At 39.7% G+C, this 18,853-nt stretch overlaps 1 protein-coding gene across 3 annotated transcripts in view; it reads right to left on the bottom strand.

Moving 5' to 3' along the window:
- LOC126259967 (serine/arginine repetitive matrix protein 2-like) overlaps positions 1-18,853 on the bottom strand; it is a 400,597-nt gene that overhangs the window by 126,749 nt on the left and 254,995 nt on the right. The window contains exons 7-8 of one of the 3 annotated variants that reach the window (XR_007546580.1): positions 16,720-16,803; positions 15,591-15,705 (exon numbers count right to left, since the gene is read on the bottom strand). Coding sequence is in view for 1 of the 3 variants with exons in the window: in XM_049957081.1 (XP_049813038.1) it covers positions 16,720-16,803 (84 nt within the window). In the remaining 2 variants the exon portion in view is untranslated. Of the gene's footprint in view, positions 1-15,386; positions 15,533-15,590; positions 15,706-16,719; positions 16,804-18,853 lie in introns of all 3 variants that reach the window. The other 2 variants (XR_007546579.1, XM_049957081.1) reach the window with 2 other exon arrangements.

Raw genomic sequence — 18,853 nt, 5'->3', positions numbered from 1 at the left:
GAGAACCTTTCCTTCTCTCCCACAATCTGTTAATCCATAGCTTCATACCAGCCTCTTCCATCCAACCCTTGTAACATAACTGAACACAACCACCTGACAGTATTTCATTTGGAAATGATCTTTGGATTACATTTAGTATTGTTAGCACAACATGAAAGGACAAGAGTGTAGTGCATTTTTTATGTCCATTTGTTTTTATAGTTACAGTTTTAATATCCCTCATGGCAACAGTTCTGTTACTTGGCACATCAATTGTCAGAGGAATTTCATCCATATTCGGTATCTGGTTTAGTTCCATGTTGAATAATATAATGATGGAAAGATAATATTTCCTCTTCATACCCTTGTAGCACTTTCTGAGATATCTTGGTTTTGGTTCACCTGCTGAGCCCATGACGGTTCATAAACCTGTAGCACTAACCAGCTTTACCCTTAAAGTCTGTTAAGTTCCACTGTAGCACTAGCTTGAAAGAATGCATTTTAATATTTTTTGTGTTAATTACAATGCCATTTTGACAGTGTCCTTGAATCCATTTCAATACAACTTTATTTTGCATTCAGGCCTCTATTTGCACATTTAGACTTCCTCTTTTTTTCCAATTCTTCTCTTTTTTTCCAATTCTTCTTTACTAACTTGCCAATTGTGACTAATTCTTTCCGTTGGTAGAGGGCCAAAATGCTGCTAAGCTGCTCTGTTTCCATGTTGTTCCGCATATGCTATTACTAGCAATTTATAGCCCACATTATCTGAATGCTTTTATTTTTTCCATTACAAAACTAGCTACTAACAAAAATATTGTACTGTTACTGATAAGACAGATCACTTTCTATTCCAGTTCACTGGCACCATAGACTGCAATGACATATCACACACTAGGCAGTGTTCTGGGTTTGTGATGGTGCGGTGGGAGGGAGACAGTATTAGCAAGCTTGCGAATTCCCACAATTCAACTCATGTGTGTTGCATCGCTGCATTGCTGATGTCAGTTGAATCCAATGCTGCCAAACAAAGATATGTTTCCTGAGGCATTGAATAAATGGCCGTTTTTAAGACTGGTGGGAATTTTAAGTCAAACTGGGATTTTTATATTTATTTCTAGCATAAGATGCACCTGAATTTTGAAGGCAATTTTTTGAAGAAAAAAGTGCATCTTATAGTCCATAAAATATGGTATGTAATGTTTAAGAGATTTAGTTGTTGTACATGGTGAATTGCATGAAGACAGTATCCTGCCATGTCTACACATCACCGACTGAAGTGGCATAAACGGTTCCGCTAAGTGACACCCCCCCCCCCCCCCCCCTTCGCCAACCAAATGTGTTGGCAATGAGGAGGCCAACCCAATGAATGAATCTTGTGATCCTGAAATGTCTGCGAGACATGTTTTCACACACTGCTGCAAAAAATGTGCTGACTGAAAACCCACATCCCTAGTCTTCGCAGACATGGCATATGCTCCAGCAAGAAAAACAGCACTGTAATAAGAAAGTCCTAATTACCAGCCCTATTTAACTTCTACAGCAGCACATATAGCCTCACTAATCTGTCACCCACAAGACCTGCTTATGCATTGACTGAGAAACAAATTGATGCCCTTGATTTGCAACTGTATGGAAATTTTCCTCAGCCTACTTTTTTTTTTTAATGTACACCTTCACTTATTCAGCATCCATTAAGGTTCTCATTGATGAGATCTATTGACTATGGTGAATGAATGATTATGAAAATTCACAACAGCCCTTACAAACCTTGCTTCGACAGAAAATAAAATTTCACATGCAAACAGCAGAGCTGCAGTACACTTTTGAAGCAGCCATTGATAAAACTTGGAAAATGCAATTGTAGCCTTGTGGCTTTATGGCTTGGAAATATTTAAGACGGTAAGGGTAGAGAGGATGTATGACCCCTGGTAAGATGACTCACACCCTGTGCTGATCCTAATCATGCACTGGTTCCAGAATTATTCTCCACAAAATGTAGCAAATGGTCCTCCGTGTCAGACTGAGCCAAGTCTTCCACTATTTACCTTTTGCAGTGCTAGATAGCCTGTGTGCCTAAGTAATTTCAAAAGACAATCGAACAGTGTCTGAGATGGTACTCTGCAACAAGGATATTTTTTCAGCAACGAGGACAGGCCATTCCATTGGTTAAACCATAGGATAAAATTACATCACGGTTTCACCTGTGGTATGGTAGGCTTCCGTTGCTAAAAAGTAGAGGAAAAGATAAGAAAAAAAGGTAGTGAAGTATTTGTACGTAATGAACAGCACAGTAACAGTACACCAATCAACTAGTATCACACGAAGACACACACCCAAACTTGCAAATAATTTACTTGGAATTGTTTTTTTTGTTTTGATTAATAGGCCGTATCACAATATGTTCAACACATTTTTAAGCCCTTTATTTTCATCCTTAAATTAGTTTTATTCCAAGTTTCCTCCTACAAACATGCATGTATTTGGATTTGTAAAATATGTACCATACTGAGTGGCAAGCAATGCGTATCAACTAAAAATGCATTCAGCCAACACAGAAGAAATAATCTTGCTTCATCTATTAGACCTTTACATAATTAAGTTTCAGTCAACATTATTCTTGTGATATTTTAAGAATGATTTTGAAATAACAGGATAGGCCCTATGTCCTTTTCCATTCCCCATAAAAACCCAAATGTTTGTATCTCTCCATAATTTGCCTGGCACGCCTAATTTTATACACTCATTTTGTGAAGCATATAAGAGAAGGATTTTCTTCTGGACATTTACAGATTCTTGACAGCAGTCAATCCAACATCTTTGTAAGACTTCTCTACAATACTTGAGTAACAAATTATAATTAATCCTCAACACTTTTTTGTACAGGGTGCAGTCACATCAATGTGACCACCACCTATGTTCGACTATGGGGAAGGAAATCAGCCGCGCCCTTTCACAGGAACCATCCCACATTTGCCTGGAGTAATTCAGGGAAATCACGGAAAACCTAAGTCGAGATAGTCAGGCGCAGGCTTGAACCGTTGTCCTCACGAATGTGAATCCAGTGTGTTAACCACTGCGCCACCTCACTCAGTGATTTCAGTGCAATAACTGTTCGGAGATGGCTTTAGCAATGAAAGGTACAGGGTGTTTCAAAAATGACCGGTATATTTGAAACGGCAATAAAAACTAAACGAGCAGCGATAGAAATACACCATTTGTTGCAATATGCTTGGGACAACAGTACATTTTCAGGCAGACAAACTTTCGAAATTACAGTAGTTACAATTTTCAACAACAGATGGCGCTGCGGTCTGGGAAACTCTATAGTACGATATTTTCCACATATCCACCATGTGTAGCAATAATATGGCGTAGTCTCTGAATGAAATTACCCGAAACCTTTGACAACGTGTCTGGTGGAATGGCTTCACATGCAGATGAGATGTACTGCTTCAGCTGTTCAATTGTTTCTGGATTCTGGCGGTACACCTAGTCTTTCAAGTGTCCCCACAGAAAGAAGGCACAGGGGTTCATGTCTAGCGAATAGGGAGGCCAATCCACACCGCCTCCTGTATGTTTCGGATAGCCCAAAGCAATCACACGATCATTGAAATACTCATTCAGGAAATTAAAGACGTCGGCCGTGCAATGTGGCCGGGCACCATCTTGCATAAACCACGAGGTGTTCGCAGTGTCGTCTAAGGCAGTTTGTACCGCCACAAATTCACGTAGAATTTCCAGATAGCGTGATGCAGTAATCGTTTCGGATCTGAAAAATGGGCCAATGATTCCTTTGGAAGACATGGCGGCCCAGACCAGTACTTTTTGAGGAGGCAGGGACGATGGGACTGCAACATGGGGCTTTTCGGTTCCCCATACGCGCCAGTTCTGTTTATTGACGAAGCCGTCCAGGTAAAAATAAGCTTCGTCAGTAAACCAAATGCTGCCCACAAGCATATCGCCGTCATCAATCCTGTGCACTATATCGTTAGCGAATGTCTCTCGTGCAGCAATGGTAGCGGCGCTGAGGGGTTGCCGCGTTTGAATTTTGTATGGATAGAGGTGTAAACTCTGGCGCATGAGACGATACGTGGACGTTGGCGTCATTTGGACCGCAGCTGCAACACGGCGAACGGAAACCCGAGGCCGCTGTTGGATCACCTGCTGCACTAGCTGCGCGTTGCCCTCTGTGGTTGCCGTATGCGGTCGCCCTACCTTTCCAGCACATTCATCCGTCACGTTCCCAGTCCGTTGAAATTTTGCAAACAGATCCTTTATTGTATCGCTTTTCGGTCCTTTGGTTACATTAAACCTCCGTTGAAAACTTCGTCTTGTTGCAACAACACTGTGTTCTAGGCGGTGGAATTCCAACACCAGAAAAATCCTCTGTTCTAAGGAATAAACCATGTTGTCTACAGCACACTTGCACGTTGTGAACAGCACACGCTTACAGCAGAAAGACGACGTACAGAATGGCGCACCCACAGACTGCGTTGTCTTCTATATGTTTCACATCACTTGCAGCGCCATCTGTTGTTGAAAATTGTAACTACTGTAATTTCGAAAGTTTGTCCGCCTGAAAATGTACTGTTGTCCCAAGCATATTGCAACAAACGGTGTATTTCTATCGCTGCTCGTTTAGTTTTTATTGCCGTTTCAAATATACCGGTCATTTTTGAAACACCCTGTATATGAAGTGTGTAGGAAGAACGCAGTAAACAGTACAGTCGGAAACAGTGTGATTTATCTGACTTCCATATGGGCTTGATCACTGGCTTTTGCATCAAGAGTGGAAGCATTTCCAAAGTGGCAAAGTTTGTAAACTGTCTGCTTGCTGCTGTGGTTGAAGTATACCGTGCACGACAAAGTGGCGCAGCCCAAAACCGGTGCTGAGGCAGAGGGAACTGTGGTGCACCATAGTCCACAGATAACAGGGGTAAATGATGGCTGCACACATGTGTATGGGTGGGCAGATGTGCAACTGTTGAGTGAATGACCACCCACATGAAATAAGGGGCTACTACCAGTATCTCTCCAATGGCCATTAAGTGAACATGCTGCTTATGAGCCTCTGCATCAGGTGCCTGGTTCGTGCATAAATTCTGACTACACTGTTCAGCAGCGACAAAGCCTGAAATTTGCATGCCAATATCGCAACTGGGCATCCACTGAATGGAAAGATGGCCTTTCCCGATGAACCATGTTCTATGTACCACTGAACATTTGGCTGTTGGTATGAAAAGTGTGAAAAGTCTGAAAGCAAACACCCCGCAACAAGAGAGAAAGTGTTATGGTCTGAGGAATGCTGCTGTGGCATTCCCTGGGTGATCTCACCATTCTGAGAGGCACAATGTATCAACACAAGTATGGAGACCATATCCACCCCTACATGCAGCTCGCTTTTCCTCGGCACGATGCATCTATGAACAGGAAAATGCAACATGTCATACAGCTCACAATGTACATGTATGGTTCAAAGAGCAGCAGGATAAGTTAACTGTACTTTCAAGGCTACCAATCTCCCCAAATTTAAACCCAATCCAGAATCCGTGGGACCACCTCAATCGGGCTGTTCACGCCACTGATCCTCATCCGAGAAACTTATTGCAGCTGACCATGGCACTAGAGTCAGCATGGCTCTACATCCCTGTTGGTATCTTTCAGAACCTCATTGACTCTACTACTGCACATCTCACAGTGGTCCACACTACAAAAGGAGGTTATTCATGCTTTTGTGAGGTGGTCATATTATTGTGACTGGATAGTGTTAATCGACAAAATCTGTAATGGATTGGAACCAATAAGTAGTCAATAAAACAAAATGTCTCTTAAGAGCAAATTACAACAGAATTATCAACAGCTTTTATTGTGATTGTGCTCTAGTAATTCATGGCTCTCTCAGAAGAATGTGCTTTTCATAGTTACAAACAACGACAACCTGACCAGTAGCAAGAGTTTCCAGCTCTTTATAAATATTGCATTTATTCACATAATTCAAATACCAGTGAGTTGAAGTAAACACTCTTCTGTGAACTACTGATAATGGCAATGAGCAATTCCATTCATGAGCAACTTGGGCAGCCTAGAAACCACATAAACTTCGTTCTACACGTAAAACATGCCACAGAAATTTAAAGCAATATAATTCTGCCATATGCACAGAGACAATACCAACTTTCAAACTGATTAAAGAACCGTGAACAAAAAATACAGCTTGGCACTTCTACATTTTATGATGTTGATTAATACAATTATTTACCATGAAGATACAAGTGTGGTTATCAAATACTTTTAACAAAAGCAAATAAAGAGAGAGAGAGAGAGAGAGAGAGAGAGTGGGGGAAGGAAGGAAGGAGGGAGGGAGGGAAACAAACCTGATAAAACAGTGAGTAAGAACTGACCATGACTTTCAACAAGCCTTGACAAGGAAATTACGTACAAGAACGGGCATAAAACACAAACATGGTTATTATCTCAGCCTGACCTTCAAATAGGCAGTTTAGTATTGATTTACAGCTACATTTGCTTCCATGTTTGTCTTCCTGGAACATACAACTCCTTGCACGACTTGTTTGACACCGGTTATGATAGTGCTGTGATGCTGAATAAAAAGAATCATCCAGAAGACATCAATTTTGAATGGAATATTATTGATGAAGAGGGAAAAATTATGGGGGGAGGGGGGGGGGGGTGACTGAACAAAGCTTTTAGCACTAGATGGTGCTTTAAGTGGCAGAATAAGCAAAATAAAAGATGTAGAGTACATGGCTGTTCCTCAGTTTCCATCTGATATGCAAGGCATGACTGTCTCACTGCAGGAAACATACTGATAGTAAAGCTCTTTTACAAGAACGAACAGTGACTGGGCTAGAGCATCTCTGCCGAAGTTGCAGATACTCAAGGCTATGAAAAAGGGCACTGGTCCAATGTCTGTCAAGGATCTGGAGAAAATGATTAAGACATTGGAAATAATACATTATTTTGAAAAGTAATGTGCCAGAGGGAGAAAAACAGTTGAGCTGACATCAATAGATGTGGCCACAGTACGTAGGTGGTGTATCAACTTCAGCGCACGAGGAACTGCTGAAACTTTGGACATGGCTGTGAACACAGTGCATAAAATTCTATGTTACATCCTGCACTGCTATCCACACAAAGTTACCCATGTTCAGGAGCTGCTTCATGCTGACCTGCCAGTGAGACAAATGTCTGCTCTAGAATTTCTTGCTCATGAGAAAGTGGACAATGAATGTCTGTGGAACATTTTGAGGACAGACAAAGCTCATTTTCATATCCAAGGATATGTCAATACACAGAATTGCAGAACATTGGCAACAAAAAATCCACTCGCACATCAACCAGTATGATTTCATTCTGTAAAGGTAACTCCATGGAGCAAGTTCACAGCATCATTTATCATAGGCTCACATTTTTTCAGGAGAATGGATCATACTTTTTTGAGGGAATGAGTACTGTTACCTTTACCATAACTGTTAAATCTACAAGCGTCTCTTGCCTCACCCTTCAACAGGAAGGATGTGTGGGCAGTATCATTTTTATGCAAGATGGCACTCCTCCACACAAGGCACAGTTGTGGAAGGAGCTGCTGCAAAGGTATTTTGGATGTTCTAGAATTATCAGCTGTCATTTTCCTAAAGCATGTCCATACAAATCATCTGCTCTTAATCCGTGTGGCTTCTGGCTATGGGGTTATATGGAAGATGCTGTATTCAGTGCTCAGATTACAAACAAAGCTGAACTGATGGCACACATTGTGCAATGCATTCTGAATGTGACCCCTGAGGCACTGCAATTTGTTGTGGAACATGCTGTTTCTCAAGTTCAACTTGAGACAGAAAATGATGGACAGCATACTGAACATGACTTCTGCCAGTCTCACGACAATTAAAAAGCGATTTCATTGTTGCAATTTGTGTGTGTTTGGCCTAAAGACAATTAAAATCCATTATTCTCATCCAACGTGGTAGTACCTTGCCATGGCAGATCGGCTTACCAAACAGTAGCACAAATGTTGAATGCCACAGTGCTATCTAGTGGTAAAATTTTTGTTATATAATAATGTTTGCCCCTTCTTTGATAGAATTCCGTTCAAACTGAACGTCATTCTGAGCATCAGTGGGTGGTTCCCCCACCACCTCCACCCCCACCCCCTGCTCTGTCTAAAGATTAAGATTGAAACTAATATTATCCACCATATCACTAAGACATAACATGAACTGTAGTAGCACTATTACACTTCCCTCAGCTCACTTAAAACAACGAGGGTTGTCCAGAAAGTAATTCACTGCATTTTTTTTTCTTCAACAATTCTTTACTGAACATAATAAGAATTACACACAGGAAAGAATGGTGTTTTATCAACAACACCTATTTTTCCACGTAATCTCCATCCCATTCTATGGCCTTTCTCCAGCACAAAACAAGGGCATGTAGGCCCTGTCAGTACTAATCCTTGTCCTGGTGGCAGAGCCAAAGCTTCATGGTGTGAATTATCTCCTTAACCTCTTCAAAATGTCTTCCACGAACAGCATCCTTTAACACCCCAAACAAGTGGAAGTCCAAGATGGCTAGGTCACAGCTGTAGAGTGGATGGGGTAACACTGTCCAACCCTATTTTGCGATGTGTTCAGCAGTCCTCAGACTTGTGCATCCACACTTCCTTTGCTGACTGACAGATGTGGCACCAACTGCTGAGTCATAATGTGTCTGTTCTCATGAATGACAACTTCAGCTCACTGCAACATATCAGTTGTGACAGCCGTGGATGGTCTCCCTGACTGCTGCAAATCGTGAAGCTCTGCCGAACTGCCTTCTGATGATCTCAGCCTCTGTGCCCAGTGAGTAACTGTTCTTCTGTCGACAGCAGATGCTCCATAGGCTTTGACCGCCATTATGAAACTGTACTGCAACTACGTTATCTGTCGAAGAGAAGGAAACTTGGCGTGCTCACTCAAGACACTTTAAATAATACATAAGTAATGTCTCGCAATCATAGCACTGTTTTAGGCTGAGAAAAAAAAGTGGTGCGTTACTTTCTAGAGCACCCTCATATTTGTGGCTACTTATGTTTGTCCATCATGAATAACTTGATTTGTTGTTTGCTTTAAAAATGGCTAGATATCCAACATGCCAGTATTTTCAGTAACATGTGGACTATGAAAATTTTTTGTTGTAGATAATTTCTTGTAATTAAGAGATGCCGAAACCCTCATGAAGAGTGCAATGTCATGTAGAACTCATGACATGAGTTCAAAATATGTTGTTCCTGTGATAAAATGCAAATGTTTTGAGAGTAAAGTTCCAATTATCTTTTCGTATTCTCTCCCATTCATAGGGAACTAATTCTGCTCTGTAATGAATGATGGTCAAAGGAGGAGCCATTCCATGACGAATATGGCAAGGATCCATTCTTGCATTAAGGCCCAAGATCTTTTTTCACAATGATGTGTGTCTCAACAACAACACTGTCACTGATACCCTTAAGTTTTATTTTAGGAATGCTATTGCAACTGACTAGAAGCACTTGTCTTTAATTTCCCTTTGTGAAAGAATATTTGTAAAGGAGTTCGGCATTTCTGTTTCCATTTCATAAACATATTTAATTTTTTTCACAAACTGTTGTTAGCACGTTATCAAAATCTATTAGGATTTTACAACAGATCCTGTGATAATACCGAAGGAGGATTAGTGAGAGAGTGACTGAATGGTTCAAATGCACAATTAGGTAAAAAGTGTGACTGAGATTTCTATTGTATGAAAGAAAGAGACTATAAAGTTTATATTTGGTTTCAAAACCTAAAAATTTTCAGTCAGAGTGAATTGTACACACTGATGTGAGATACAATGTAGGATTTCATAATCATGTTTAGAAAAAAATACATTATGAATAATAACGAACAGGCTCTACTCTAAAGATGCAAGAATTCATTGGTAGGAAGTGGTACAAAAAGAAATCATAATGAGTCTCAATTTTTTTTAAAGGGACAATTACTCTTCCAATGTGCACACCTTATGTCAGTTGTGTGAGATTTATTCAGTTGTGTGAGATTTATTTCTTATGTGAAATTAAGATCTTCATTATGATGGCGCAAAACCGATTTACTTATTTTTTGACTCCCTCAATCTTTCTCGGCCAGAATAGTTCCTTTGGGAAGGAAAGACCACGCTATTTTGAGAAGGACACAACCAGTTTCCTTCCCCACCAATCCAGCAATATGATATTGCCTCCAGACGGAAATAGAGAGGAAAGAGGAAAATAGGGAAAGAACAAGATGAGAGCAAGACGTGGAAAGAGCAAGGTGCGGAAAAAGCAAGATGTGGAAGAAGGGTGAACAGGAAGAATGGAGGGGAGAAGGGGAAGAGTACAGCGGGCCACTGACTGAGGCAAAGGGCATGTGCGGGTCACTGACAGAGACAAAAGGAATTGAGGGATAGCCGCTGAGGCAGGGGGTGTTGGGGGGGATGGGTGATTGGACTGGCAGGGAGGGGAGTGTGTGAGTAGGGGTGATTGGCGGCGAGGTGTGTTGGGAGGGGGCGGGCAGCCAAGGAAAGGAGTGCTGGGGGTGGTGGGGGCGACTGAGGCAGGGAGCCGTGAGGGGGCGTCTGAGGCAGGGAGCCGTGAGGGGGCGTCTGAGGCAGGGAGCCGTGAGGGGGCGTCTGAGGCAGGGAGCCGTGAGGGGGCGTCTGAGGCAGGGAGCCGTGAGGGGGCGACTGAGGCAGGGAGGTTTCAGGTTATAAGCCCATTTTTAAATACATTACCGATTCCCAAAGATGATGTGCATTACCATCGTTGGGACTCGGTAATGTACTTGAAAATGAGCTTATAACCCGAAGCCTAGGTTGTGCAATAACATTAATAATAAATCTGAGAAAAAAGGCCAAAAACACTGTTTGTTTAGCTAATTTACAATATTTCATTAAGAACCCACAGTTGATTCAAATAAAATAATTTATATAACTGCAGTCTGTATCTGGTCACATTTAATGGCCTGAAACCTTGTGTCACATACCCATATGTTTCATTCTCATTAGCTTTCCATTTCTTGTTATGAAGGTTCAAACCACTGGTCCCAAGGACAAAACAAAGATTTATGTTCCTGCAATATTTTGGAACTGATACATGGAACTGTTTACAAATACCCATGCAACTAACAAAACAGCATAAAAAGGAACAACTTTACACTGCAATTAGAGTCATCATATTTTATCAACAATCAAAATATGTAAAGTTCTTCAGCAACGATTACAAACAATTCAGTCAAATATATGTCTGATATTCTACTGCTGTTAACAGATGACATTAAGGAGTTCTCTACACCCAGGAATCTAACAACATTTTGAAAATACTGGTTTATTGCGGCAGCAAAAGTTACCTTAGTTTTAGAAGTCACAAAATTGTACTGGTGTGATATTACAAGCTAGAGGTTGCAGAAACTCTACGATACAATTCAATGTATTGCATTGGTACCAAGAGCTACTGTGTTCATCTGTTAATCCCATCCTTTAAAGCAATACTTTGTTCATTTGCTAGCGAACTACATAACATTTACCATGCAGGAAATAATGAATCTAAGAAATTCATACTGAAGGATGACAATAAAACTTCACATTTATCTGACACGTCATAAGACAAAGAAATTAAATTTTTCTCACAGGTCATGAACTGCATGCACATTTGGAAACTGTATGTTTTTTTGAACTGACTTTCACAATATAATAAAGTTGTCAAGATAATTAAATAACTCTACCCAATGTTTAATAATATAAAAATATACAGTGTCAGCACAAAGTCTTGCCTTGATTATAAAAATTTATAACAGAATAACCATTTGACATAATAACTTTCATTTGATGCCATTACATAGGTTAGTGTTAATAGTTGTTGTGACCAATAGATGGCGCTAGTGCTCTACAACACCGATGTGGTCTGTTAGGTAAGGTTAGTTGCTGGCGAAATGGCGTCGAAGCAGCAGAAAGCACAGTGTGTGCTTTGGTTTCACAAAACGAAATCGCCCATCAGTGTTCAGCGTAAATTTCAGGCTTCTTATGGACACAGCCCTCCTGACATTTAATCAATAAAGTGATCGTATGCAAAGTTTAATTAAACAGGCAGCTTTGAAGATAGTCCTCAAAGTGGCAGGCCTCGTGTGAATGATGCAACTGTTGATCATGTTTGGCAATCATTTCAATGGAGTACGTCTAAATCAACTCGTCAAGCATCACGTAAACTTCAAATACCGCAAGCAAGTGTGTTGAAGATTCTTCATGAAAGGCTTAGGTTGCATGCTTACCAAGTGCAAATCGTGCAGGCCTTGCAACTGAGATTGTCAACAGGATTGATGGCGCTAACAATTACTCAAATCACATGTGCTTCATCAATGAATCCACCTTTCATGTCAGTGGAATTGTAAGAAGGCATATCTGTACATGGGGTTCAGAGTCTCCACATACTACTGTACAGTTACAGAGAGACAACGAAAAAGTGAATGTTTGGTGCGGCCTCATGCACAACAAGGTTTTTGGACAGTTTTTCTTTGCGGAAAAATCCATTGCCACTAAAATTTACTTAGATGTTTTGCAACAGTTCATTGCCCCACAGTTAGTGAAAATCAACCATGGATACTTTTCCAGCAAGATGGAGCAACCCCCCCTCCCACTGGGCTTTGATATTGCATGATTTCCTGGATGAAACATTTTCGGATTGGAAGGAACAGTCCAACACCCTGGCCACCCCGCTCTCCAGGCATTAAGCCCCTTGACTTTTTTTTCTGGGGCTATATCAAGGACAGATTCCTCGTCACACCAGTTGCTAACATCGAGAAACTGAAGGCTAGGATACAAGCTGCTGTGGGTACTGTGACGGAACACGTTATGAAACACCTGGTGGGAACTGGCATACTGCCTCGACATTCTCCGAGCTACCCAGGGAGCACACGTAAGTGGTCTTAAAAATAAAAGTAACACTAACCTATGTAACGGCATCAAATGTAAATTATAATGTCAAATGGTTATTCTGTAATAAATTGTTATAATCAGGGCAAGACTTTGTGCTCACCCTGTACTTTATGACATATGCTGTTAAACACTCTTGTGAAAGGTCGAGACCATGACAGTATGTAGGTAATAATTTCAGAAATCGTCTAGCCACAAATAAGATCAACACTACAATAAAATTTCCATGGTTGGTATTCTACGATGCAGATGGTAACTTTGGTGTCAGGAGCCCGAAAGTTCAACAGTGAGTTTCAAATCTGATGATGGAATGTCCTACAATTATGTGTATAATATTTTGCTCAAAGGTTTATTTCAAACATTCCACAAGTCACTGCTGCATATTCAGAGAATACACACACACACACACACACACACACACACACACACACACACACACACACACACACAAATGTGTGCAAGTGAAGATGTATATAATGGAAGGTGTGGAAAGGAGAGACAGAGTACGCAGGATATAAGGAGAGTGGAAGGGAAGACAACAGTGATAAGAGAGAGAGTGGCAGGGAGGAGGACAGGGGAGTAGTGCAGCGGTGAGAAGGAATAAATGGGGGAATGAGAAGATGTTTTCGTATGAAAGAGTGGGGCAAAATAGGAAATGGTTTTGTGATTTTCAGAGGAGGAGATGGGATGAGGGAGATGGGAAGATGAAAGAGCAGAGATGGTTCAAATGGCTCTGAGCACTATGGGACTCAACTGCTGTGGTCATTAGTCCCCTAGAACTTAGAACTACTTAAACCTAACTAACCTAAGGACATCACAAACATCCAGGCCCGAGGCAGGATTCGAACCTGCGACCGTAGCAGTCGCACTGTTCCGGACTGCATGCCTAGAACCGCGAGACCACTGCGGCCGGCAAAGAGCAGAGAGTGAGGGAGAGTTGCAAAAGAGTGTAGGAAAAATAGGGAGAGAGAGTTCAAGATGAGGTTAAGAAAGATAGGGAGAGAGATGTGAAAGTGTGTGAGAGATGTGAAAGTATGTGAGAGAAAGAGTGTGTTCCATGAATTAGAATAGGTGACTGCAAATCTAACTTCTCAAGTACAGCACCAGGACAGAATTAGAATGTTGGAGACATGCCAACACTGTCTGTGGCTCTAAACCAATTATCAAAACACTGCTACAAAGTTAAGTTACCTGTTTCTTTCCATTTGTCTAGAGAATTAGTAAGCACGATTTTGTGCAACTAACACCTTTTTCAGGTACTGCAAAGGTAAGTCACAAAAACGATGTTATTTACCAATCTACCAGAGTGGAATACTATAAAAAGTGAAACTTATTGAAACAGAGGTAGTGTATGTATGGACCAGCTGCCGAAAGAAGAACAGCTGAGGAAGAACACAACATCTACAAATTTGAAGTGGCATTTTCACTCCTATAGCACCTTTTTTTTTCTATTTTTCATTTTTTACCTGATTAAGAAAATTGTAAGTAATCCAATATCTGTGTATACAAGCCATACTCCAGTTTGGGTAGTTAATGAGTACTCTCTACTGCCTCAGGGTTGGTGTTCCACTTTTTTTTTTTTTTTTTTTCAAATCAATTAAGAAACTGATTAAACTAAAGGAAAAAAATTTGATGGTCATATCTAATACTACCTCTAATATGATATAATATTTTCAACACAAATTCAAAAGACATCAATAATGAACACAGGAAAGAAGTATAAAATAGGCCCAGCGCTTTTTGTTGGCTATTGTGAAAACATTTTTACCCTTTTAAAAGTACTTGATAGCTACGAAATAGCAATTCCAAAAATTTCTATGCACAATTAATCACCAGCAGGTCATAATAATTAAACAATAATTTTTAAAAACACTGAGAATAATATGTTAGATGCAAAACCTTAACACACCAACAATAATAATCAGTACTCCCAATCAGTGCACCACACATTTGATAACCTTATTACTACTCATATAATTTCATAATGTGAAATGAATAAATTGAAAAGCATTTCAAAGACAAAGAGAATTATATGTGGCGCACTGATCAATAAAACTTGCCTGCACATTTACACACAAAAGATGTTTAATATGTTTTCACAAAAGCCCCCCCCCCTCCCCCCCCCTAGAATGAACAGTTAACATTTATCATATAAGATGTTTCTCTTATATAAAAATATTTGATTTTATATTAATTCTAAAATTATGCCTTTTAATTTATTCAAGCAATGAAAAGAGCAAGGTCAAAGCAGAGCAATAATCTGCTGATAACGCTCTCAGCCGGCTATTAGCAAAATTAACTTAATCAAACCACAGCCTCACAAACATGTGAGAAAGAAACAGAACAGGAAATCAAGACTATTCAGGGAATTCCAATTGTCGGGAAACTTGTAGCTGCACACAAATGGCAGGTGGACAGATGTGTGCACTAACGTGCGAGCAGTCGTGTGCGTGAGTGATGCGCCCCTGCCCCCACTCCCGGGCACGGGTGGATCGCTGGCTGCTGTGTGAGGGGTGGTGAGTCACTGTGCCAGGACCGTTGACCGTCGCGTCGATGACACTCGGGGTGCTGCGCTGACCTGCAAACCAGTAACCACATCTGCTGCTCCTCCTGCAATGCACAAGCGCAGTACCTACCGTAGCACAGTGGGTTCACCTCATGGAACCTTACACGTGATCCCCTGCAAGCCCTTAGCACCAGATGGTCTGAACTCTGCTAAGCCTTCCGCCGATGAGATGAGAATGCAACAATCTGAACAGCAGACCGACACTCTCTGTAGAACCCACTTAACTTTCCCGTCCCATAAAATGTTAATGTTTAAAATAGTGGAACTGAAAGATCAGTTTCCACTTATATTAATTTTTAGTATGAACTTGCAATCTTAAATGAGCACATTCAGCACCAGATTGTACTATTCATCTTGCATCTGACTTACCATTCCAAGGAAATAAAAGAAAGAAAGCAACAATGCACATTTAAAAATACGCTGCAGATTTCATTAAAGTGATTCAAAATTATACACAGGACTGAAAAGACTTAAGGCATACTGCACCTATTCAACTCTTAAAAACACAGAACGACAGCAAAATATGGAGATATGTGCTGAACTAAATGTAACTTTTTTTTATATCTGCTATTTCAATCCATGCAGACATCAGATAACTGTTATTTCCTTTCACAGCAGAGGACCTACATTATTTTCAATAGGACTTAACACAGTAAATAACTTAACACAACTATGTTTTATGAATTATCTGAATAAATTCAACTAATATACATACATAGTTTGCAAGGAATTATGACTTCAAGAAAATGTATGTAAAGTGAAATCTGTGATGCCCATTGTTTTACGCAGAGTAGAACAGGTAAGACTCTTCTGTCACTGTAAAGCTATTTCAGATGCTCAAGAACAAGAGTTACAAATCTTTTATTCAATTCTGAGTAATATTCTGTTCATAAAGTTACATAAAATTTAGCACATATTCCAGCGTGTACACAAAACAGGGCAAACATAAACTATTCAAATGGCACTTTCTACCCCAACCATTTATCTGTAATGCTGGCACTGAATGTGTTGTATAGAAAGAAAATAATTCCCAAACAATTACTGAAAACACAAAGGGTTTTTATTAACTACTAAGACAAAAATCTTTTGCAACCTAGCAACTCATATCCAGCCTCTGAGATGCCTACATCGAAGGGCAGATACCTGGTGATCCAGAGAACATCATCTACCCTCCCCATGACCTTCCTCCAGTGACTCACCTCGGATGCTGTGATGGGACGAGTGATCTGATGACTGCTAGCTGCTGTTGTCCTCCAGGTGAGACGCCAGCTCGCAGGCCGCATCTGCACACGACACATATGCGCTCCGCAACAACTGAACTCCTGCTAGCTCACATGCCTCACTCAGTCACCACACATTATTCACAAAGAAAACAAATTACTTTTATGTTTCAATTATGTTTATTTGAACTTAGTAACAATTGGATAGAAATACTTTAAAACAATACAGTAACCATGTTTGTCATACAACTTACTGACAAAATAGTTTTAATGGCCACTGTTTGTCATGTGCTTAATGCTGGGAATGTATATTACTTCTGTGTATAAAAATGAATCAGACACTGAATTTTCCTGATTGCTCGGAGAGAAAAAAAGGAACACTGAAGACCAAATACACACTTATTCAAAATACTGTATTATATCTGATAACAACACAGTATAAATACCACTACCATAAATAATGAAACTTTAAGAACTTTCAATTTGTATTTATTTACATTTTTCCATGAGATAAAACATTATTTTATGAAAGACAGTAAAGATTTTTGTAGTTTACAAAATATTTGGATTTGCACTACACAAGAAAACTAAATAGCAGAAACTGTTTGAAAAATAATTTACATCTTGCTATTTTATATTGTTTGTGTGTTCTCCATATCTATTATAAATACTGATAGAAAAAAGCTCCAGAATGTAACATGCAAGGAGTAAAATGAACCTAACAAAGAAGAATTAAGGACAGTGATTATCTTAATTCATATGCAGTATGTATGATGGAAAGATGTTTACAATCGATAACTCAAAGTACAGAGAGAATTAGGATGAAGGAACAACAGAAAACCCTTTATAACAAATTTTAAACAATTTTACAATTTTGCAGTCCTATGCGTGTGCAAGCAAACAAGTGTCCCAGTATTTAAGGATGACAAATGAATGCAGTTAATGAGACCATTCAGAGTAAAAACAGTATGTAAAACATTGAGGCAAAGTAAATTCAGAAGCAGATTCGTGTGCTTTCTATTATTAAACCAATTACGCAACATTCCGTTCTTCCAGTACACATTGCCTTTTATCCACTTATGTCAACTGTAAATAAAGTATAAAATGTCTCATTAGACATTCAGATCTTTTCATCAAATCAATTTATTTTTGTCAGTAATTAAATGAAATATAGGGAATTTTCAATGATTGTAGCAGGTATGAAAATAGTTTACGAGTACATAAAATTCGTACATAAAATTCCTGAAGTGGCTGCAACAGAATCCAGCGCTTGGAAACATTTGTGGCATGGGCTGTAATCATACTCTTAAGGACATGAAACTTTTTTAGCTAACTTGGCTAGCAGAAGAGTAGATGAGTTTTTCTTCGTTTCTCAATAGCTATCTTCCATTAAATCTTGAGAACTGTATTTGTGCCCTATGGTTTATTTAAAATAACACATGTCGTAATGGCTTTGTAACTTCAGCATATGGAGTAGCATCAAATGACGATCCCTAAGTAGCTACCAAAAAAGATGAATGTCAGTAATCAGACAAGAACCTAAAACGGCAAACGTAAGTACCGAAATAGAACATAAATAAGAAAAGCTTCAGAGAAGTTTCATACTATCATGAGTACCTGCAAAAAAATCAACGAAGAGAGACAAAATCCCATACATCTGGCTGTTCACAGCAACATTATTGAGAAAATGGTAACATATCAACAGATTATTCTCCCTAGTTTTAAGTTGGAAAGGCAAGAATACAAAAATATTCAAAATTATATCCCTGTTTGACTGCTCACATTGCCCAGTAATGTGTGTGTGTGTGTGTGTGTGTGTGTGTGTGTGTGTGTGTGTGTGTGAGAGAGAGAGAGAGAGAGAGAGAGAGAGAGAGAGAGAGAAATGGGAGGGGGGGTTATGCACAAGAAAGTTAAAAAAGACAGGCATCTATTACGAATGAAGGTACTTAACAAAGTCAGGATACACAGAAACAAGACAATATCAAAATATTTACATATTAATTTGCAGTCACAAAATTGGTCATCGAAAAGTTGCTTCTTCATGAGGGAAGAAAACAGGAAGGGAAAATAAAAAGAACACAGGAAAGAAGTATATGGAAACATGGAGAAAATA

This window comes from Schistocerca nitens, chromosome 5 (assembly GCF_023898315.1).
Source record: "Schistocerca nitens isolate TAMUIC-IGC-003100 chromosome 5, iqSchNite1.1, whole genome shotgun sequence".
Lineage (NCBI taxonomy): Eukaryota > Metazoa > Arthropoda > Insecta > Orthoptera > Acrididae > Schistocerca > Schistocerca nitens.
The sequence above is the reverse complement of the archived record's forward strand: the minus strand, read 5'-3'. Positions and strand labels throughout refer to the sequence as shown.